Below are 23,929 nucleotides of genomic sequence, written 5' to 3' on the forward strand. Positions count from 1 at the left end.
CTGTACCACAGTTGACAAATTAACCCTCTCGGGCAGTCTCCTCCTGGAGATCAGAATGGTGGTCCAGCTGAACTCCGTCATGTTTTACCTAAGAGAATTCCATCATGCATGATTAATTAAAGTTGGAGTTGCAGCGATTCCTCGGGACAGTTATGTGGCAGTTTCCCTTGCCTTCCTCATTGTAGTACCACAGCTGTTTAAGTACATGTTCTCATGCCTGCATTGAAATGAGTGTCGTCGAGCAGACCACAGTGGTCTCCACCCTCACTCATATGAAGAATAGCTGCTGCCCTAACCCCCAGGTGATGTAAGGCACAATAAGGGGAAGCCTCGCTTCGCCAAATCACGGCATCTTCACAGGCTTTATGTATCATTTAGATGGCCTATCTTGGCTGGGGATACTCATATCAGCTCGGGGTAATGCCGCCATTCGTCCGTGACTGATTATTCGACAAGTTAACTCTCTTATATGGCCACTAAACTTTATATCTTAAGTTTTACCCAACATCCGCAACACAGCGGATGTACTCGGTGGCTTACAGCTCAGCCTCGACCAAAAATAAAAAAGTAGGAATAAAATTGAAAATATATTAAGAATGAAAATAAACTAAAACATACTAAATTCATAAAATTAGCAAACTCGGACATGAGCCTATTATTGTGCAATATTATCACATTATTTATAACATGTGGATACAATACTGATTATTTCAACCAAACATATTCAAAGGACACATGATACATTCCATGAAAATTCAGAACCAATTATGAAATGACTGTAGAGGCTGGGCTTTGAGCAACACACGTTGGAGTGAAAATAAATGTCGTCTTCAATCAAAAATGTGGAATGCAGGCTGTTTTATCCCAATCTGCCAGACTGGCTGTACCCTTTTCTGCAACTGCTTTCCTCCAATATTCACTTTGAAAATCTAAAAATACATGACTTGGTACATTCTTCATGCATTCACATAGATTGTCAATAATCCATGTTGGCTCTAAACTATCATTCATTCCTCGATTTGCAGGCAAGAATTAACTATTTGGCTCTTAGGTGCATATTTGCATGAGATTGAATTAGAAACATTTATATGAATTATCCTTTCCCCGAGCAAACATGTTGCATGCACAAAGGTGAATTAGCCGAGTGAAATAATCACAGCATACACAACATGAATAGTGTCTCTCACTTGCGTGTCAATGTGGCAGTAGAGGTTGAAACAAAAAGTGAAAAACATAACACAAGCTCTTCATGAATAATGTCTCAAATCTTATCATGCACACATGTGGTGGTCAAGGTCTTTCCTTGCAGTGCTGGATTGATTCAGGTTATGCATAAAAATAGCTGCTCTCACATGTGACTGTGAAGGTAAGCACTCTAATAAAAATATTTACAGCGAATGTGAAATTGATAATTTTAATCTTCTCTTTTTGTACGAATGTGTAACTAGGTCGTATTAACGAGTGAAATAGTTGCTGCAGATGTTGCAGAAATAAATATCCTATTGGGTGTGCACACATGTCCATTTTAATAGGCTCTTTGTCACCGCACAAATAATGTTTCTCATCCTAGTGGTTTAGCATGTGACAGTTGAGAGAACAACTAAGTGAAGGGTGTTTTCGCAAATTCTGCATAAAATAGTATCTCTCCTGCGTGCGTTCAAATGTGTCCGACCAGAAAGTTGCTTAAAGAAAAAGGATGATCGCACCTTCTGCACGAATAAGAATTCTCCCCCGAGTGTGTACGAAAAAATGTCGCTACGTCTCCCATTCTCGAGAAAGACTTTTCACGCTCGTTTCATGAAAATGGTTTCTTTCCCTAATGCGTACGTACGTGTCTAACTAAGTGGCTCTTCTTAGAGTAACATTTTTCACACAAGTTGCAAGAATAAGGTCCCCTTTCCGTGTGGGAACGGATGTGTAAATTGAGGCTTCTTTTCTCAGCAAAACACTTGGAGCAAATGCTACAAGAATGAGGTTTCTCTCCCGTGTGTGTACGAATATGTGTAACTAAGTTGTACTTATTCGAGAAAGACTTTTGACACTCGTTGCATGTAAAAGGTTTCTCTCCCGTGTGTGTACAGATGTGTGCATTGAGGTTGCCTCTCCGAGTAAAAGACTTGGAGCAAATGCCACAAGAATGAGGTTTCTCTCCCGTGTGCGTGCGTGCATGTCTAACCAAGGTGCTCTCATCCGAGAAAGACTTTTCACAGTCGTTGCAAGAAAAAGGTTTCTCTCCCGTGTGGGAACGGATGTGTACATTGAGGCTTCTTTTCTCAGCAAAAGACTTGGAGCAAATGCTACAAGAATAAGGTTTCTCTCCCGTGTGTGTACGAATATGTGTAACTAAGTTGTACTTATTCGAGAAAGACTTTTGACACTCGTTGCATGTAAAAGGTCTCTCTCCCGTGTGTGTACAGATGTGTGCATTGAGGTTGCCTCTCCGAGTAAATGACTTGGAGCAAATGCCACAAGAATGAGGTTTCTCTCCCGTGTGCGTGCGTGCATGTCTAACCAAGGTGCTCTTTTGCGAGAAAGACTTTTCACAGTCGTTGCAAGAAAAAGGTTTCTCTCCCGTGTGTGTACGATTATGACGAACTAATTGGTACTTCTTCGAGAAAGACTTATCACACTCGTTGCATGAAAAAGGTCTCTCTCCCTTGTGTGAACGGATGTGTGCATTGAGGCTTCTTCTCTGAGCAAAATACTTGGAGCAAATGCTACAAGTATATGGCTTCTCTCCCGTTTGTGTAGTATTTGGTGCATCAAAACCACCTTTTTCCCTGAAAAGGGTCTTTGCGCCTCCGCCTCCACTGATTTTATATGTTTCGATGTTTCTCGCATTGCACTGTTTATCATCAGGAATTGAGCTATTTGTTTTCTTATCAGTATCTACAGCGCCACATTTTTCCATATCTTCATCCATTAGGTTTCTTTCTGTCTTTACTAGGGATGCTTCAGTGTTGGAATCTATATGTGTCACCAAAGCTGTGGTACCAGTGCATTCATCAATTGAAGAATTCCTTACATTTCCTTCCGCAGGCAGATATGAAGTTGATGTTGTTTGAATGGGGATTCCATCGTCTCTTTGGAACCCTAGAAAAGAATTTCAAATGACAACTGTCACAGTAAAAAATGAAAGCTAAGTCTCCTAAACCTACCACTCAAAAGCTATTTAATGAATGAAGAAAGCCATAAATCACAGAGTTAAAATGCAGCCTGACTTGTACTTGAACCCTGAAACCCAAGAAAAAAATCAGAAAATCAATAGAGGGGAAGAGATTGGGATAGAAACAGATAACACAAAAACGACTTCGGCAACATGAACCATTATAATCCATCGTATAAATACATCAGTTGAAACACATAAAAACCACACATCTGACTTACAATTGATGAAGAAGAATGAAATCAGGCCCCTTAAGGAATTGGTACTTTTTATGGCAGACTGTGATTTAAACCTTTTTTCTTCATCTTGGAATTTTGTAAATTCAATATTTAAAATATCATTTTTATTCACAGTCTATAATAAAAAATGAACATATAACACATCCTATTCTGTTGACTTTTTAGTAATTATGCTAAGATGAAGATTTGCTATATTTAAACGCGACAGGAGAGTGACACCCATAATACCCATGTATCAGCTAAGCTAGGAGTAAAAGAACCCAGAAGACGTGTACTTTCAATAAATCGTACTGCTGGGAAATGCCACTCTGTATTTTATGAGTGCGGATTTCTGTTACTCCCTGTGGGGAACACATTTGAGCTTTGTCTCTGGTAAAGCATCAGCTTTTGGTCACTTGCACCCCCACTACCCTTCCCTGCCGAGGAGGCAATAAAGCAGGCCACTTGCCAAGGTACCTATAACAGTAACTTGGATGTGTAAAACACTGTGTCCTTGTCAATGTAGAGAAAATCATATGAAATTGGTTGCATACCTGTAAGAGATGCTGACAGAAAATTTTAACACTGGTGTGAGGCCAAATCATGCTAGCTTCCTTTCTCGTTCTATTTATGCTAACCAAGTGCCATTACTAACATACGACTGTGTGAGGACTTAATAATGTACACTTACTGAAAATCAGGTGCATAATAAGCCATTACATGTTAAATGGCAAACAGATGAAACACTATCGCCCACCTATGTACCCCACGTAGTGTAAAGGGCTGGGATGCAACAATATTGGCAGTCACTACTGAAGGGTAAAGGGTTGGGATGCAACATTATTGGCAGTCACTTGAACCCTCTCCTGCCAGCGCCTATAAAATGGAAAACGTTTTCCACACTGAGTTGAATAAGAATATTTGGAGAGTATCTGTGTGTAGCTTTTTAAGTGTAGAGTCACACTGGTTTCTTCGTTCCTCAGTGTTAGGAGACAACAGTGTGCCCTTCTTTACACCTGCTACTGAACTTGAGCCTCTTACTCGATCTTGGCATGTGTCCATGGACAACTTATAGCATTACCAGCATTTTAAACCAAATTGAGTGCTTGTATTCAATAATTTAACCTTCAAAAAATTTACTAACGTTTTTAAGCATTGTGGAATTTTAAACGGAGTTGTTGTGACACGTTCCCTGCCACGCGCCGCCATAGGGCGTCTCACATAACTTCAAATCCGAGTTGGTGAGACGCCATATGGCGTCTCGCATTGCTGCTGGACGCAACTAGTGAGACGCCAATGGGCGTCAAAGTAGCGTTTTCGTTAAATCATCAAGCGATGTATAGAACTTGAAATTTAAGCTACATTTCCTTATTGACTGACAAGACAATGTTATCTTCTGTGAAGGGAGGGTATTAGTAACACATTTCAGCTCGAATTTAATTTTTTTTCGCCTTCGGTTTCTCATGTTTTTTTCGGGAGTGCCATTTTTCAATGGCTATATCATTCTATGTTTCAAGTGGAAACTTGAGGTATTATATCTCCACACAATGTTTCAAATTACATTTGCAGAGCTTTTTTTCGTTTATTTTCCTTCCCTCAGTTGTTGCTCATACCTAATCGAGTGAGGAGCGCATCAGTATACCAAATTTATTCTCTGTGTCTGTGCCTTCGATACGGAAATGATAACCAGTTTAGTGAATATACCATGTGTACTCCGTCACGCATTATTGGGGGAAAGAAATGTTTTAACGACGAAGAAATCGAGCATATGTTTCATTCTGGCAATTCGGCTTCCACCAACGACCTTGAAGGATTTTCTGAAGGAGACACCGCTAAGTGAGGGTGTCTGAGGAGTCGTATGAATCCTCAGAGTCAGGTAATCATTCTTCTTCTAATATAGGTATGATTTCTTATTCAATTTTTTTATTCACATTCTAATAACTCCTGCTCAGTGGCGCCGACTCTACGGGGCCTGAGGGGGCCCGAGCCCCCCCAAAAATTCGTTGCAGATGTGAGGAAAAAATGTGTCATGCTGGTCAATTTTTCCCCAGAGTGTCCAGATATCGAGATTCGAGTGATCAGGGTTCTAATGTCGATCATATTACTCTTCTAAAATGCTTAAAAAAACTTAAGATTCACTACTTATAAAATTTACAGAGACAAGGTCCCCGGTTTGGGCCGCCCTATATTTTTTGTAAGTCGGCACCCCTGCTCCTGCTGTAATGTTTAGATACTTCTAGTGAGGTAATTCATCCCACGCTTATGGAAAGAAATTTGGGAGATAAGTCTCATTATGTGGGAACCATTAGGAAAAATAGGAAAGGGCTGTCAAGAGAAATAACGAGTGCTAAGTTAAAGAAAGGCATTTCAGTGCTATGAAAAACTTGTGGAGCAACGGTAAAGAAATGGAAAGATCAGCGCGACGTATTCATGATCTCCACCGCCATCAGATAGGAGATAATCCCAACGGGGAAATAAATCGAAGAGGGGAAGTGGTTATTAAGCCAAAGATGGTGATTGTGTACAATAAAATAAAGGGAGGAATTGACATTTTCGACACCCTTTCGTTGTATCACTGCACCCATCGAAAAACAGTAAGGTGGTGCCACAAGGTGGCCGTTGATGCTCTTTTTGGACTTGCATTGTTAATGCTTTTACACTGTGGAATGAAACACGGAATCCAGGTGCCCACATGATCTCTCTCCAGCAGTTAAGACGATAAATTATAGAGGAATGGTTGCATATTCTTCGGGATTCCGTTGATAGGGTCTAAAAAAATCGACGCACTACCTGGTAAATACAAATAACACTGAAGGAAGTCTTCGAAGTCTGGTAATATAGAGGATAAAATTATCATTACATAAAATCGAGAATTAGTATTTTTCGCACTGTTTCTTCATTTTAGAAAAGCCCGTGTTGGCTATCGCGAATGTTACAAAGAATTCTTGCAGACGATGAGCCGAAAAGTTGCCCTCAGAAAAGCCAAACGTGTTTCTACAAAATTTATGATCTCTCCGGATCAGCCGTACCTAAGCCTCCCAAATATAAATCATTGCTCTAATCATCTCCGGATACAATAGCAAATATTATGAAAAGCATTATCAACAATTAAAATTTGTTTTAACGTTATTTTCAGTCGTAGCTTTTGAGTGTACACTAAAAGGTTGGAACGCAGATCCAATTGCCTGAGCCGCCAAATGGCGTCTCACCAAATTTTAGGCATTGTCAAAAGTGGGGAGACGCCCTATGGCGTCGCACGTGAATAAAGTTACAAGCGATAGCGCATCACGTAATGAGTGTAAATATACCGAGAAATATTAGTAAAACCCGGAGATAGGCTCAATATCATTATTGCCGTTTGGTAATAGGTTCGAAAATATTCGCCTGGCACATGCGGAATGACAGTAGAATTCGGGCCCGGCAGCGAACGTGTTAATGACAACAAAGTTAGTGAACACAAGGTACTGAGACTATAAATTCAGAAATTCTTTATTTTAACGCTAAAATTTCATCTTAAAAATTGCTTATGCAGAGAGAAAAAATGGAAAATTCATTTCAAAGTAAAACAAAATTCAACAGTATGTAGTATGCAACAAAATATATCATCGCAAAAACCATTGACAATTAAATCACTTTGCGACGGAGTACTGGATTGAGGATATAAATGAGTAGGTGGATAGGGCTAAACGCTTATGTGGCGGATGTTGGGTGGAGGCGACGGACATTTTTATATGCAGAACACCTGACGTCAGGTATATCTGTCGCAGATTTTTCAATGCAAAGACTATTGCCGATGTGAGGGAGGGGAATTACAGCTGAGGTTGCATTTGTTGGAAGCATTCAGGCCCGGCCTGAGATCCAGCTTAGCGAGAACTTAAGGCCACCCCTCGGAAATTAAGCACAAAGCCTCCCACTCATTTATGATCATCCTCACCTCAGGTACTCTTTTAAAAGAGTAAATTATTGAAAATAGAATGCAATGTTTGGCTGAAAAAAAACACAAGCAACGCAAAAAGTTGACTGTGGGTTACTCCTATGACAGGGTTAGTGACTGGGGTGAGGGACAGACAGGATGAGCTGGGTCCCAATTCTAAGGGACTAAAATACCCATGCAACTCAACCCCAAATGGAACTCCGAACAGAAATGTTTAAAATGTCCTATTGCTTCTCTTAGCACAAAAACGTTTTCCAACCACAGGAGCTGGCAGGAAAGAGTTTAGGTGACTGTCCATAACTTTGCAAACTAATCTTATACAATCGAAATACAGAATTAGAACACTGAATGCATCTGATGGTTTCAAACTCAGGGGTTACTTCCCTTCCCTCACGTTGGCAGCAGCAGATGTCCGATCAATTGCATTGAAAAATCCATGACAGCTTTACCTGACATTAGGTGCACGACACATCCACGTCAAATCAAGCCCACGTTCGGCACAAAAGAGTTGAAAGGGGAAGGTGACTGTCCCTGAATTTACATCCTGCAGTGATGTGGATAAAAATTACAGCTAGAATTATTGCCTTACTAAGCTAAATTAGTATCACACCTACTATCAATACTACACAGAACTATAACACCAAACTCCTACAATTATGGGTTTGAAATCAAGTTTGGCTCTTTCTTAGCCATACTGATTTCAATACTGGAGAATGCCTCTCAAATTTATATTATGTCAGGAGTATTTTCTACTCCCAGGAAGCACGTTATTGTCTCATTGTTAAACCTAAAAATGCACCATAGCCTATTCTAGGGAAAGAAGGGCAAGAAGGAATGCACTCATTTAAAATATTTTCCTAATATCCCACTTTTTGATAGTGAATTCTCAAACCAAGTGCTTCATTATGGTGATTTGTAACTAATTTTTTTCAATAAATTAGCCTCAAAACTTGGCTAGTTATATAATAAAAAATTTCAATTCAACAAAAAATTGTTATAAGGCATTAAAAATGATACAGATGACCAAAAAAAGCAAGTAAATGTAACTGTCCTTCCCTATCCATTTGGCTCTTAAACTAAAGAAAACAGAAAATATGGATTGATGACTAATCAATCACAATATGGCCACTTTAAGAAGAGATGTCTTCACAGTATCATCCACCATTCACGGCCTGGCATTGTGAAATCTAGTAAGTCATCGCACCTGAAATCGGCCTGAATTTTATGGCCCGTTGATGGTGTGGATGGCACGGTGACAGGCCGGAGAGCAATTGGTGCTGTGCAGACCATGAAGTGATTAGACTCATCTGAAGGAATCCATAGAGACATATGGTTATTCAAAAGCACGGCGGCATGCTGGGGATGTTGGCCAGTGAAAAGACATCCCGTCAGAAAGCAGCCTCAGCCTTATCCATATACAGCTATTTGTAGCCCTTAAGAGCACTAACCCACTGCTTCCATTGTGGACTCTGTCGAATTCTCAACCGTGTCTCTTATAACAGAAAAAGTTGGCTAAATAAAAGCATTAACATGTACATCCTCCACATTAGCATCAATTCCTCCGTGTATAGAGTTATTTTCAACCATTAAGAGTACTCACCAAATGCCTCCGTAGTGGACTCATGGGTAACAGTTGAACTCTCAATTGGGTCCCCATCCTCACCTAAAGTAAGCTGGAAGAAATCATCAACAGATGAATCATATATGCAAAAATGATTCAGGATATTTTTTTAAGGATTGACAAAAACTACTTCATACACCACATTGCATCAAAAGGTGGTATTACTAACAAATATTTTTTGTTCAAAATAAATTCTTTTTCAACACTGTCAGAGAATTGAATATTTTCACATTTCTTTCAACATCAAAGTGATCTTTGATTTAGGTTACGCCTGCATTGTAATATTATCTTCATTAGTTAACTCTGCAATTAATGCCATTTTATTTTCATGGGATACCATGAAAGAATTAAGGTTTCTTTGGTAATGAAGTAATCGAAACCACATATTTGAAACTAGGCATCCATGTCAAAAAAAGGGTTAAAATCTGACACAGCTACATTGCAAAAGCAGATATCGATACTGAACACTAAATTTTTCAGTGGAAATCATGAAAATAATAATAAACAGCTGGCATTTGTAAAATGAAAAGTAGAAACTAATTATGAAAAGTGCTGAATGCTAAAATTGAGCTTAGAAGTTCCAGGTAGTAGCCACACACCATAACCACCGGGCTATCGCTCCTACATGAAGGCAGACCATTTATAAGAGAGTAAAATAGACCTGTAAATGTTTAACTACATTTCTAGTTTAAACCATTGGTTATGTTACCCCACATTGGGTTGATTCGTGGACAGCTTCCTACATATTACAACACTAAAAAGTTTGATTTGAATTTGACTTATAATTTTCTTATTGAGACATGATTTATTAGTTCAAGGATTTACTTTAGCCAAATATAAGGCAAGTAAACTACAGCACATAAATAAACCATTAAGATGAATAAAAATGGCTTCTTTTGAGATAAGAATACTTACTTCAGGAATTAGAAACTTTGAATAGAATGGGTTACCTTTAAAGCTGTACAGAAAGCAAAACTTCCTATCGTTTAGAATGATAAATGTTTAGATATTTACCAACAATCTCCTTCATCAATAAGTTAAATCCTATAACAAGAATTCCTCACATACCTGGTCATTCTCTTCCAGAGATGGTTCCCTCTTCACCCCAATCAGCGTCCACTCCAGGTCTACCACTACGGCTCCTGAGCCCAGAGTTTCCACCTTTTCACCTTGGGAAGCAGTTAAGGTTATGGGCTGCAACAAAATGCCAAATCATCATCATACACTATTGAGATACAAAAAAAGAAATGCTTTGCAGAATTTTTCTCACGAATAAAATTAAAGCTCATTCAAGATGGATACATTCTTCATGCTCCCCTACAAGCTTCGTCAAAGTATTTAACGTCAACATTTCATAATGTTTATGCTTATGTTAATTAAGTTTACCACTTTACTACAGACTTAAAACCTCCCAGCAAGGAAAAACTGATTTCCATCAAATTTGACACTGATTTCCAACAGGTTTGACGCACTGATTTCCTTCTCCTTTGAATCTGTTTTGAAAATTGAAACAGCTGGAAATCAGTCGGAAGACAGTGGGAAATCAGTTGTGAAGGTCCAACATGGCGGCTGTTTTCCTACTCATTTCCATGAATGTGGTTCGACTCTGGTTTCCACTGTTCAACAGATTTGAATCCGGTTTCCCTGTTTAAGCTTTTTCGAATCTGTTTTCCACCTTCATACCTATCTGAATCTTGTTTGCGACTCGATTCTCACCTCCTATGACCTGCTGATGCATAGGTTAACTTCGGATACATGAGTTAACTGCTGATACCCGAGGCGGAAATAATTGTTCCAAGTTTCGCAGAGCTGCACTCAACCAACGTTTCTAACTTCACATACCTCATCTCTATCATCAATCTGGATGTAGACTCAGCTGAAAAAAGTTTACAAAATACAGCCTAACAAAATGAACTTCATGCAAGTCTCCCACCACAACAAAATAACACAGGCTCTATTAACGTATTTATTAAGTACGCACAAATCCTATTGGAAGTACATATTCAATTAAAAATACATAGTCATCTAATTTGGTAAACTTCTGAGGCAGAATACACTTAAAATCTCAATTTCATGCGTTAGAAATAATTTAGGGAAACACAGAATTTACAGATGAAATCTCATTCAAAGGAGAGTTAGACAAACTAGTTGTGCTTTTTGTAATTGTTTATCAGTTCTTGAAAAGTCATCGAAACAGTCACAGCACTAGAACAACAACAACTTACATCAGATTCCACAATCTTGAATTATCGAAGAGCACAAATTTTTCCGTGATTAACAGAAAAATCACAACACTAGAAAATATTTCAGATGCCTTTATGAAAGAAAGACTTCTTTACGTGACTTATGAAAATAATTTTGGTTCAGCATTAAGCCAACGATATCTGTATGTTACACTACAGAAACTTGCCATTAATGTTTAAATACACGAACACGGTCGTTTCACTTAGCAGAAACAAACCAGCAAGATACACAATACTCTGAAAATCCTGGTAGGTTCTATTCGGCGACGTAACGCAAGTACATATTATACATATTGCATACAAAAATATTAGTAATCGCTCAAAATCTGTTGACACAAGATAAATTATTCAATGAAAACACAAAAGATCGAAATCACATCAGACTTCCAGTGTCGCTTGAAGACTGAAGAGATGCACGAATGGCTTAATTCAACGCTGCGGGAATTTAGCACTGGTTAAATAATACTGATATGATTATTTTTTCTCCACGCCCAATAACTTTAGCACAAAACAGAACCACAAGCACGTAAACATTACAACGGAATCGGCGTATCGGCGTTGCTACTTTGGCTTGCTATCTTTTGTAGTTAGGTGGCAGCACTATGCCCGCTATATTTTTTTTTAAAGCGAAGTCGCAAAGTGAGGTTTAAACGTGCTTAAGCCGTATTAGCCACTTAAATTGCATGGCCGGTGAGTTCCAGCAGGTGAAATGATGCACTATACAAAATGTGGATGATGTACAGTAAATTTTTTTCATCACCCGTGAATTTTTGCAAGACGGCAAAGTACATATTTCCTCTACGTCATTATTTCTGACCATGATTTTGAACTAAATATACTCATTGACACCTCAGAAGAAGTAATTTTCCAATCAACGCAGTCGTAAAGCCTGTGTGAGATAGGTTTTTATAAGACACTCATTTCAAGAGAATTTCAAATTCATTCTACTATTCAACTCTGTTGGTAAGCACTTGTGGAAAACACTTTCAAGCCAATAAATAAGGAAAAGAGTTTCAAATGACATTCAATTCAGTGTCAATACAGTCCATGTGGAAGACTGCTGGAATCCAGTTACAATGGAAATGAGATTCAAATCACTTCCTTCCATTTCCTGTCCGCTGGAAACAAGTGGAAATCAGTGTCAAGACAGAGTCAAATCAGATTTTAAGGATTCAGATCAGATTCAAATGAGGTTCAAAACAGTTGGAAATCAGTTTTTCTTTCCTGGGTTACTTGCATTGCAAAATCCCTTCAAAAGCCACGTGATGATCCTCAGGGAAATTGTTTCTGGATACGTTAAACTCCAGATATAATCTTATTCATTATAGAAACTTATTTTATGGTAGAACTTTGCATGAGAATGCAGAGCACAAATATAATAACACACTCATCATCACCATTAGTCAACAATCCTAAGATTGGTTTGACGCAGCTCTCCATTTCTCTCTCCTATCTGCTAATCTTTTCATCGCTACATATTTATTCTCTTTTACATCCTTTATAACCTGTCCTATATAACTCATTCGGGGCCGTCCCTTGCCCTTTTTCCCTTCCACTTGTCCTTCAACGATTGTCTTCATCAGAGCATCGTGCCTCAAAATGTGGCCAACTAAGTTGTCCCTTCTTCTGCTTAATGTTTTTAGGAGGCTTCTCTTTTCTCCTACTCTCCTTAGCACTTCCTGGTTACTCACACGGTGAATCCATTTTACCTTCATCATTCTTCGGTAGCACCACATTTCGAATGCTTCCACTCTTGACTTCTCTGCTGCTGTCAACGTCCAAGCCTCGCTTCCATAGAGAAGCATACTCCATATGTAGCATCTGATGAATTGTTTCCTTACTTCTATGCTGGTATTTTCAGCTGTAAGAAGATTCTTCTTTTTGTAGAAAGCCCTCTTCGCCTGCGCTATTCTACTGTGTATTTCTTTCTTGCTGGTAATTCGGTTTCCCAGGTAAGAGAACTCGTTCACCTCTTCAAGCTTATGCTTTCCTAGGTTCATGTTTGTTTTAGCCTCCTCTCTTTCGCTGCAAACTAATATCTTAGTCTTTTTTTTTTGATTTTCAGCTGATATCTGGCCATTGTCCTGTCCATGTTTGTCAACGTCTTCTTCAAATCCTTCTCTGCCTCGGCTCTGACTGCTATGTCGTCAGCAATCGCAGCATACTAATTTTTTCTCCGTGGATATTGACACCCGAAGCTTTCTGCTTGATTTCGTTGATGGCTTTCTCTATGTAAACATTAAAAATTAAGGGGGAAAGCGCACAACCTTGTCTCACCCTTTTTCTTATTCTAGCTTCTGCACCGTTTGGTCCACATTTGATCACAGCTGCTTGGTTTTTATACAAACTATGAATAATTCTACGATCATTGTAGAGTATGCCGATTTCTTTAAAATTCTAAGCCTTGAATTCCATTCCACGTTATCAAAGGCCTTCTCTAAATCGAGTAATGCTATGAAGGTTGGTTTGTTTTTCTCCATTCTCTTCTCTATGATCATCCTAAGAGCCAAAATTGCTTCCCTTGTGCCCCTGTTTTTCTTAAATCCGAATTGGTCCTCATCCAGGAATTCTTCTGTTCTTCATTCAATTCTCCTGTAAATGATTCTTGTCAGAATCTTTGACACAGGTGTCTTCAGGCTTATGGTCCTTAGTTCTTTGCACTTTTCAGCTCTCTTCTTTTTGGGTATGGGAATTATGATGTTCTTCTCGAATTCACTATGTAAATCTCCTGTTGAGTACTTATCGCAGATAGTTTTATAATAACACACCAACATGGAAAATTAATACGGTCTAGAAAGGAGAATAATTTCTTATGTTTTGGTCTATAAGTCAATTTTACCCTCCAGCGGGGGCGCTGTGGCACAAAGTGCAACATTGTGCCGTTTCGGTCTCACTTTATAAATTGTAGTAGGTCAGTGAACCAAACGCACCAATTATTCCTTCTTTGTAGCACTATGGAGATTTATGTTTGTAATTGAAGCGCGTGGCATCTCGAATTTCGAAATAAAACGAATAATTAGCTGAGCTGGTCGTCGTTGTCAGTGCAATGGGTGCCCGGTGATGTAATACTATCCCGAAGTGGCAATTATAGATCAACATTGTTTCTCTCTGTACGATGTAGCGTGAGGTGAGTTGGTGGGAACACAAGAGTATTCACCATTCCTTCTCTGAATCAGGTTGAGCTAACAGCTAAGTGTTTGGTGTGTAGGAGCAGCTGTTTGTGGAGAGAAATGAACCTGTGGCATTTTCCCCAACGTGAGCCCTATGATGTGAGTACATTTTTAGAATTAATTTTCATTGGATACTTTGTTGTCCTTTTATGGAACTTTGATGTAGAAAAATTCAAAAGTTAGTTATCACACTGCTTAGGGCATGAAGATTCGTTGCCGAAGAAGACTATCTGAGTGTACTACAAGAGCTGTCAGACGAGGAACAGGAAGTCCGCATTGAGGAGAGTGATGACACAAATGAGGAGGAAAATATTTCCATAGGTGATAACCCCTAGGTAATAAGAGACTGATGAAGCTACCTCTGATGGCGACGTGGAAGAACCTATAACTGCTGAAGATAGTGATGTTGATGGTGAGAATAATTATTTTTTGGAAAAGTTGATTAATCTTGCAAGTGAAAAAAACTTCTTTTTGCGGTGCTACAAAGATCAAGAGCAAAAACATCATGAAAACCCTACCAGGCACAAAACTCTGTGTAAGAAATACACCTGACAAGGCTAAGGCTTCTCTAAAATGTATAGATATAGACATGATTGATGAAATTGTGATGCAAACAAACAAGTACATTCAAACTTAAATAGCTCTTGTCCACTATTCAAGGGATAGGGATTGTAAGGAAATGACAAGAACAGAATTTATGGCTGTGCTGGGTATACTTTTCCTAATTGGCATAAAAAAGGTCATCATGCAAATGCTTTAGAATTGTGGAGTGCAGATGGCTCAGGAATGCAAATGCTAAGGGCAGCTATGAGTTACAAGCAATTTTTGTTTCTCTTGCAATCAGTAGGATTTGACTACTGAGCAAGTAGGGATTTCCGAAAACAAACAGATAAATTAGCTGCAATCCAAACAATAATAAACTCGTTCATAGAAAATTGTCAAAAAACATATAATATGAGCAAATTTGTGACAATTGATAAAATGCTACAACCATTTAGATGGCCGTTGCAGTTTCATTCAATATATATACCGAGCACACCCACGAAATACGGGATAAAGTTATATACTATGTTTGATGTGAAAACATTCTTCACCAGTAATCTCGACGTGTATCGCGGGAAGCAGATGAACGGTTCATATTTAGTGTCAAACCCACCAGTAGACATTGTCAAGAGGCTTGTAGGATCAATTGAGGCAACTAATCGTAATCTTACCATAGAAAACTGGTGTACTAGTTATCTGCTTGCCAAGCATCTTGTTACAAAAACATTACAACCATTGACACGCTGAAAAAATAAAAGATTCCACCTGAATTTTGGCCAAACAATACGTGCGATATAGGGTCATCTCTCTACGGGTTTCAGAAAGACATTACCCTCCTATCATATGTTGCAAAGAAGAACAAGGTGGTGTTGTTGTTTTCAACAATGCATGCTGAAAGGATCACTGATGAAGGTTCAAATAAACCATGCATTATATTAGATTACAATGCAACGGAAATAGGTGTCGACATGGTTGACCAAATGTGTAGTTTGTATTCTGTGACCAGAATTACGAAAAGGTGGCCATTAGTTTTATTTAATAGATTTTTGGGCATCACAGGAATCAATGCTCACATATTATATAGGGCAAATAATCCTACAGATAAACATTGCAGGAGGACATTCCTGAAAACCTTATCATACACATTGATGAACGCACACTTGAAAAACAGGTCAAACATATTATCTCTACCAGCTGACATTAAATTATTCTTGTCAAGTTATCAAAATGAATACTTACCAGTTGAGCGAGTCAGCAAGTAAGGAAATAAATAGTGTATTGTGTGGCCGTGCAAAGAACATATCAACGACAATAAAATGTGGGAGGTGTAATAACTTTTATTGCCGATAGTACTGTGAAACAGTTACTACCTGCAAAACGTGTACATAAATGATGTGAAAAACCTTAAGACGTACAAACTGAGTTTTTGGTATTGCTTAAAAAAAATGCTTTAAAAAAATGTAATAAAAAATTTTGAATTATAAAAACTCAAAAATCTGTACTTTTTGCCAAAACTATGTAAAGTTCTATTAAAATAACAAGGTGATGAATGTACGCTTCTTAATTCGAGTTTTTGTTATTAATATCAGAGGAAAACCAAGTGTTGCACTGAGTGCCACGAGTGCCGGCTAGTGTCAGAGAATATGGTGAGCCTGCTGGAGGATTAAAGGCATCAAACATTTTGGCTAATAAAAATAAGTAACTCAGAATAGAAATAATGGGAGGCAATTCCAGTAAATGAAAAAAGTTATCACTATATGAACTCCTTTTAGGACAAAAGATTCTTAACTTTAATGGGAAAATATGAAGGTTTATTTTACCCTGCACAAACAATTGATGAGTGGTGTGTACTTGAGGTGTTTTTACTTCCAGGGACTAAATAAAAATTTAATAATGCATATTGAAGAAAAACGTCATTAGTTTTCCCAGAAATAATTGAATCCATAGCAATTTATTTTCTCAAAAGGTATACGACAGTGCTTTCAAGGATGTGAAATTTTTTTCTGGTCTTAATGCAATATATCCGTGATAAATATAAACAATAAATGATAACTTCACCACTTTAAAGTATACCTCCACTACTGACCATGGTTTCATCACTATGTCATTTTCACTTCTCATAACCTTATCAACTGAATAACATGTTATACTACAGGAAGCATAAAAACCAGTGTTGGATGAAGCGAGAAAGAAATACTCTGTAGAATAGCACAGGCAAAGAGAGCATTCTACAAAAATGAATAATATACTCACAGCTGAGAATAAAAATATAGAAGTAAGGAAACAATACAGCAGACACCACATATGGAACATATGTATAAAAGGTAGCAAGGTTTAAAATTGACAGCTGCAGAAAAGTCAAAAGTGGAAGCTTTGGAAAGGTGTTGCTCCCAAAGAATGTTGACAATAAAAAATTTCACAAATTAACAAATATGCATGAAGAATAGTGGGAGCAAAGAGGTCTTCTTAAAACCTTAACTTAATCGGGCATATCATGAGATATGATGGCCATATGAGAACAATCGACAGACAAAGGGAAGGGCAGGTGGACTGAAAGAAGGGAAAAGGATGGCTCTGAATGTTTTTATAGGTCAGGTTATTAAGGATATATAAAATAATAACATAAACATGAATATATAAGCATATGTTAGACAAGAATTGAAGAGTATGAAACGAATTTTAGGACTGTGGATTAATGATGGCAACATAGTTCATATGCAATTCAAGTTTAACTGACAATAAAAAGTTCATAAATAGTATTGCCGGATTAGAAGAGTCTTGATACATCTGTTTGCTGGTGGCACCATTAGTGCAATATTTAACCACACATCCTTCTTCATCACTGCTAATCTGATAATTTTTAACAAAAGAGCAATCGTGCATTACCGGATCACTCTATTGGAAAGAGGAACACATTTTGATACACATTGTAATCAATTGGTGCACAAGCAAAAGTAATCATGAACAAAGCTTGAATTACAGGGTGTCTGTAGTAAACAAATAATCCCTGATGACCTATTCTGATCACTTTGTAAAAAACAGAATAACTTAATTGACGAACAAGATTCATCCAATTAAGTTATTCTTCCTTTTCATATAATCTAATATAAGCCTTGGAAAGAAGGAGGAACAACTTCATTGGACACACCTTGAGAATGAATAGGTTTTAAAATTGTGGACTTCCCCGATCATTGTGATTAATTTCCAAAAAGGAGCAAAGCAAAGAGCACTGAGGTTTTAAGAAGAATGTCATTATCTTGCACAAAAATATCTGAAACCTTTACATACTTATTTGATCAAAAGCTATATAACAGTGCTTTCAAGCGTATGAAATTGTTTCAGGTGTAAATGCATTTATTATCTATGATATAATATAAACAACAAATGATAACTTCCAAAACTTTAACATATATCTCCACTCCTGACCATGGTTTCAACACAATGTCATTTTCATATCTCTAACCTTAAAAGCAGACAAGCTACAGGAGGCCTAATTATCAGTGATGGATGAAGCAAGAAAGAAATAGAGAATAGAATAGCTTCTGCACAAAGAGCACTCTAGAGAAAAGAGGAATCTCCACACAGCTGAGAGTACTAATACAAAAATGTGGAAAACATTCATCGGACACTACATTCTGAGCATATTTAGAAATGATAGCAAGATTTTAAATCGACGGCCGCATGAAAGTCATAAGTGAAAGAATTGAAAATGTGTTGCTCGTGAATAATGTAGAAGGTAAAAGGGATCGAATGAGGAAGTACCAAGGAAGTACAGAAAATAGATGGAGAAGTCTTCAAAAAAACAAAACTTTATCAGCCACAGCGTGAGGTATGATAGACTTATAAAGACATTAGTCAAAAAGAGAAATGGAGAAATGGATGGGAAAAGAGAAAAGATTGCTTCTAGATGTACATAAATCATTAGTTAGATTAATAAGGATTTATAACAGAAAAAGAAAATAAATATTTAAATATAAGAACAACCAATTTTAGGAAGATGCAAATACAGTTTATATGTAACTCAAGGTCAACAGACAATACATAGTTCATAAAGAGTATTACCTGACCAGAAATGTCTTGATGTATCAGTTTGCTTGATGCACCATCAGTGCAATCATTGAGTCTATATCCATCTTCATCATCGCTGATATGATCTTCTTTAACAGAAGGGCACTTGTATGTTACCGGATTACTCTATTGGAAAGAGGAACCTCCATTGATACATATTATAATCAATTGGTACAAGAAGCAAAAGTTATAATGAAGAATGCTTTAATTACAGGATGTCAGTACAAAATAAATTATTCCCAATGAACGATTCTTGCCTCCAAGTAGAAATAGATTTACCTAATCAACCAACAACATTTGGCCAATATAGTTCTTATTGTTTCAATTTAATCTAATGAAATTCTTGGGAAGAAGAAGGAACCCCTTTATTGGGAAAATCTTGAGAGTAAATAGCTCTTAAAATTGTGGATTTCCCCTTGCATTATAATTAATTTTCAAAAATGAGCAAGTCATAAGCACTGATTTCTAAGAAAATAATAAAATCCAAGAATAAGCAAAATATTAATATTACATCAATAGTGGAAGAGTTTCAAGACTATGAACAACAACAGCAGAAAATTGAGTCAAAGTAAATAAAAATCAGTTCACCTCACTAAAATTTGATGTCTTTTGGTAATGGATTTGCATTGCCAACGTGCAACACCCCATTCAAAAATGGTAAAGGACAAATCCCTAGTCCTTGTTATATATTCCCATTCACTTTCATCACGAAATCCATATCTGATCTGATTCCTGTGAATATCAATCTCTCATAAGGAACGAGCTATGTTGTTGGACCAGGCTAGCAGCTGCATCATGATGTCATGGTCATATTATTAAACTGTTCCAAACTCAACAGTACTCATCTTAACTCTCAATTCCTAATCACCCTTCCACTCTGTCAAAACCAGATTTAAATACTGTGTTATACTATCAAAACATTAATAACTGCTCAGTGATGTGATGACAGTGCTCTAACTTGCTCAGTAAATAAATTTATGCTGTCAGTTTTGCATAAAAAAAGCAAAAAAAAGGTTCATTACAATAAATAATTCATTTAAAATGATTCATTCATGAAATGTATTCTGTAGCTGGTCATTATTGATAAGGAGTAGGAGAATGCTTTACGTTTGCTCTAAGAGGTGTTGGGAATATTCCACTAAGGAATGACATTGTGCGGTAGAAAAATGTAACTATACAAGGCAGATGTAAACTCACCAATTCATCAGTGGCCAATGGGTCTGACACATCAGTTGAAATTCCTGCTGGATCTGATGTGTACAGCATAGGATAAATCCCTTCACTGAGGTTACCTTCATTCTCGTCTTTCACTTGAAACTGGAAGATAGCAATGGGCTTCACTCAACTAAAGAAAAAACAATAATAAGCTCATTAAATAATAAAAAATCCTCATTTCCTTTAGATCACTCCAGCTGGCCAATGTACTCATGATATTTTGTGACTTCCGGATCAAACTCCAGAGTATCAACGTTCAACTAGGGAAGGAGAGTTATGTCACAAAGGGCGTGTGGTTTGAATGAGTTTTGGCCACTTGGAGCAGAGGCAAAACAGCTGGAACGGTAGATTGAGGTTCCACTGTACAATGAATTGTCTCAATATTTTCTTTACCCAGGCTTGTAATGAGGTGCCACAACAGTTATAGCTGGATCCTTCATTGAAACTAAGGAGGAAGATGGCAAAAACAATGAGAGGGCTATAATGAGACACAGCCCAGTTATAGCTAAGCCAAATGGCTTAAACAGACATTTCGCACTGTTATCCACAAGGCTACTCCATCAGATACAAGTAATTTCTATCAGAAGATTTCCAGTGTTGCACAAGTGATATTGACTATTAAAAGATTAGTGTGGTTCAGCTTTCGGCCTCATACCTTACAATTGGAAAAGCCCTCAACTGACGGAGGCATTACCGTGAATGACTTCCCGTAAATATACTGCAATGGTTCAAGCCCCATTACAATGCATTTTTACTCGGAGCATTTTCTTCCCTACCATTTTACCCGCTCTTTCCACGACCTTTCCCAAAACCCCACCCCCAGACCATGGCCCGTGGAGGAAGGCCTGGATGAGTAAGAGGGGATGAATGAGTTTTCGCCGATTTTTGTATGGTTGTGTGTGAGTGTGTGTGTGTGGGAGGAGGGGAGCTCGGGTTTTTCCTGAGTGAACGGCATGTTACTCCCCCTTTTTTGTTCATTGTGCGTTACCCCCACCCCAAGTTGAGGGATAATAAAAGGTGGTGCGCGTAAGAGAAGCGAGAGAATTCCTAAGTGACTGTCGGGCGGAGCCTATGCCCAAAATCAGTGTGACGCACGGCAGGAGGAGACAAGGGGCCCAAACATTATTTCAGAAAGATTGATCTGGAAGAAGAATCCCCCCTGTCCGAAGGAGCTAAGGACCAGCTGAAGAGGACGCATTACCTCCGTTCCGGATGCAGCTTCCTCCAACAAGGGAGAAAGGAGTGCAGTAAATGGAACGAGAGTTTGTTGGATCCAACCTGGTCCAAATTCGGACTATGATAAAGTAAGATTGCAGCTATCCCCCCCCGAAGCCCCCTCGTGTCTCCTGCCAAGCCAAGTTAAGACAAACAGTCACGGAATGCACCCATTACATTAGTGAAAGTGAAATTAATCACCAAGTACAATTAATGTTTGCAACCAAATTTGTATTCGGCGGGATGGACTATCATTTACCTCCCCAGTCAAGAAATCATTGAATTTGTATCATATTTACATGTTCACCACGGAACTTTACTTTGCTGTCATCATTTTCTATATTGATTTTCATCTAGAAACCAAGTTATATTGTTGTTGTTTTCTTTTATTTATTTATCATTGATGTTTCATAAGTGGCTTTCACCAATTCATATTTCATTAGCGTGTAAGAGGGTTCCTTTTGTTTTTGTCATATGCAACCTTATTTGTGTGAATTATATTTTGATTAAGTGAAAGTGTTTGAGTAAGTGTTTTGTTCTGATTCCTCCACGGGTCACCCCAAGGAAAATATCCTTCGCCCTTCCTTTCGCCCCGTCCGTTTTCCTTCCCGTAAATGCATGTTGGACGAGTGCATCAGCGCCCGAACGTCACCCATCAGTTTGAATCGGGAACCCCCCACGCACAATCATCTTCAAAGAAGGGGAATATATTTCATTTATGTGAATTACGAGAAGTGAGTGGCATAGTTTTGTCCCGTAGGTCCCATTCGGAAGGGATTTTTGCGGATTTGTATATTTCTTTTCATTTTTGTGCGACGTCTCCCCCCGGTTCTATTGTGGTATCCGGGCAAGTCGGGGGTATGATGCCACAATACTTATATTTATGACAGACACATCATCTTCCTTATTGCTACCGAGAAATTTGTATAACTGAAGGTGGTTCAAATCAGGTTTTACTGTGTACTAGAACATAACTTACCAACTCATTGTCCCTGGGCAGTACCAAGTCTGGCACAGGAAGGTATACTTCAGTGGTTTGGGCTGAGCATGTGGGCTGTGAATTGTTTTTAATCACATCTTGAATGCAGCCCTTAGTCTCCACAGAAGGCCCTGATTTGTCATCAGCAGCTCCTCCTCCTTCAATACTCTGCAGAAAAAGAAAGAGAGAAAAAACACTCATCTCCTTAAAAAAATACATATATGGGATGCTCTAAAGCAATACGAAAAAGGATGTTCAACATATTTTCTTTGCTTGCATATAAAAATGGAGTGGTGTCAGCATGCCTGTTAATCAAGTTTTGGGTCTGGTAAATATGGATCTCTGTGGTCGAATAAGTGATGTTTAAGTTGGTGGGGCAATATACATGTTTGTGCTTGTTGATGATTATTCCAGGAAGCCATTTTGCTGTTTTTTTGAAATCCAAAAGTGAAACATTTGATATATTCAATGAATTTAAAGCTTGGGCTGAGAACAAGACTGATAAAAGGATTAAGGTTGTAAGATCTGACAACGGTCTTGATTTACCTAATCAAAAGTTAGATTATTTTTTAAGGGTAAATGGAATAGAGCATCATACTAGCACCCAATACACCCCTGAACAGAATGGTGTGGCAGAACGTGCTAATCGCACAATATGTGTAATGACTAGATGCATGTTGTTTGATTCAGGCTTACCAAAGGGTTATGGGTGGAGACCAGTAACACAGCAGTCTACATTAAAAACTATGTACCACATAGAGCTATTCAAGGTAAGACTCCTCAAGAGTTGTGGGGAGGTTGTTGTGGTTCAAATGGGTTTAATGAGATTAGAATGGAAGGACCAATGACAGAAAGTCAAGGTTGTGTTTTGGATGGGGAAGTAGACTCCAATAACGATTTCCTTGGTATTGAAAATTGTGGTGAATCCATTGAAGTCAGGGAATCCAGTATTGAGAGGGAGAGAAAATATCCTTTAAGAAATAGGACCCCTAAACTTTACCCTGACTTTGTACCTTCATTCTAGCTTTGGGTAGTTTTTTTAGTGGCAAGGATCCTATTTCAGTCAATGAGGCCTTTGCTGGCCCAGAAAGGTCATACTGGAAAAGGGCACTGGATCATGAAATGCAGTTCTTTAAGTGTAACAAAGTGTGGCACCTGGTGACCTTGCCAGGTGGAGCTAAAGTTTGTTGAAACTCCGCTCATATTATGGCTTTATCACAAAATCCTTGGAGCCAGGAGAATGGCCTTCAAATCGTCCTATTCAAAGAAAATTCATGTTACCCCTGGAATATCATGTTCATGCGAAGTATCCCAACTTCCTTTTTTTTAAGTTACAAGCTTGTACTTAAAATAGAGATTTAGGGTAACAATTATCATTGTTAAATGAACAAAAAAAACTTAATTTTTAATGCTGAATTTGCTTCTGCAATAATAATTGTCAGAGAAGTTGCGTTTATAAGGACAAAATCACTAACTAATAATTTTACACAGTGGTGTCTTAGAAACTGAAGAGGAATGTATTTTTTTTGTTGATGACCCGGATTTATATCTAAAAAT

At 38.1% G+C, this 23,929-nt stretch overlaps 1 protein-coding gene across 1 annotated transcript; it reads right to left on the reverse strand.

The window, feature by feature from the left end:
• Positions 1-574: 574 nt before the first annotated feature.
• On the reverse strand, positions 575-22,407 carry LOC124172584 (zinc finger protein OZF-like). Its single transcript, XM_046552026.1, has 6 exons — positions 22,373-22,407; positions 20,161-20,280; positions 18,958-19,089; positions 10,008-10,133; positions 8,919-8,991; positions 575-3,093 (listed from the first exon to the last, which is right to left on the reverse strand). Exons 2-6 carry the CDS (start codon positions 20,227-20,229, stop codon positions 1,817-1,819), a joined length of 1,677 nt encoding a protein of 558 aa, XP_046407982.1. The 5' UTR covers positions 20,230-20,280; positions 22,373-22,407; the 3' UTR covers positions 575-1,816.
• Between the last annotated feature and the right edge of the window lie 1,522 nt (positions 22,408-23,929).

This window comes from Ischnura elegans, assembly GCF_921293095.1.
Source record: "Ischnura elegans chromosome 13 unlocalized genomic scaffold, ioIscEleg1.1 SUPER_13_unloc_1, whole genome shotgun sequence".
Classification (NCBI taxonomy): domain Eukaryota; kingdom Metazoa; phylum Arthropoda; class Insecta; order Odonata; family Coenagrionidae; genus Ischnura; species Ischnura elegans.

What these genes read in the sequence shown, in the direction of transcription:
- LOC124172584 (XM_046552026.1), bottom strand. Translation starts at nt 20,229, where the DNA reads ATGCTGTACACATCAGATCCAGCAGGAATTTCAACTGATGTGTCAGAC. An exon ending in ATCAAGACATTTCTGGTCAG is followed by an intron (nt 10,134 to 18,957) that starts GTAATACTCTTT and finishes ATTTTGTTGCAG; the next exon opens with CCCATAACCTTAACTGCTTC. An exon ending in GTCCACTACGGAGGCATTTG is followed by an intron (nt 3,094 to 8,918) that starts GTGAGTACTCTT and finishes ATTCTTTTCTAG; the next exon opens with GGTTCCAAAGAGACGATGGA.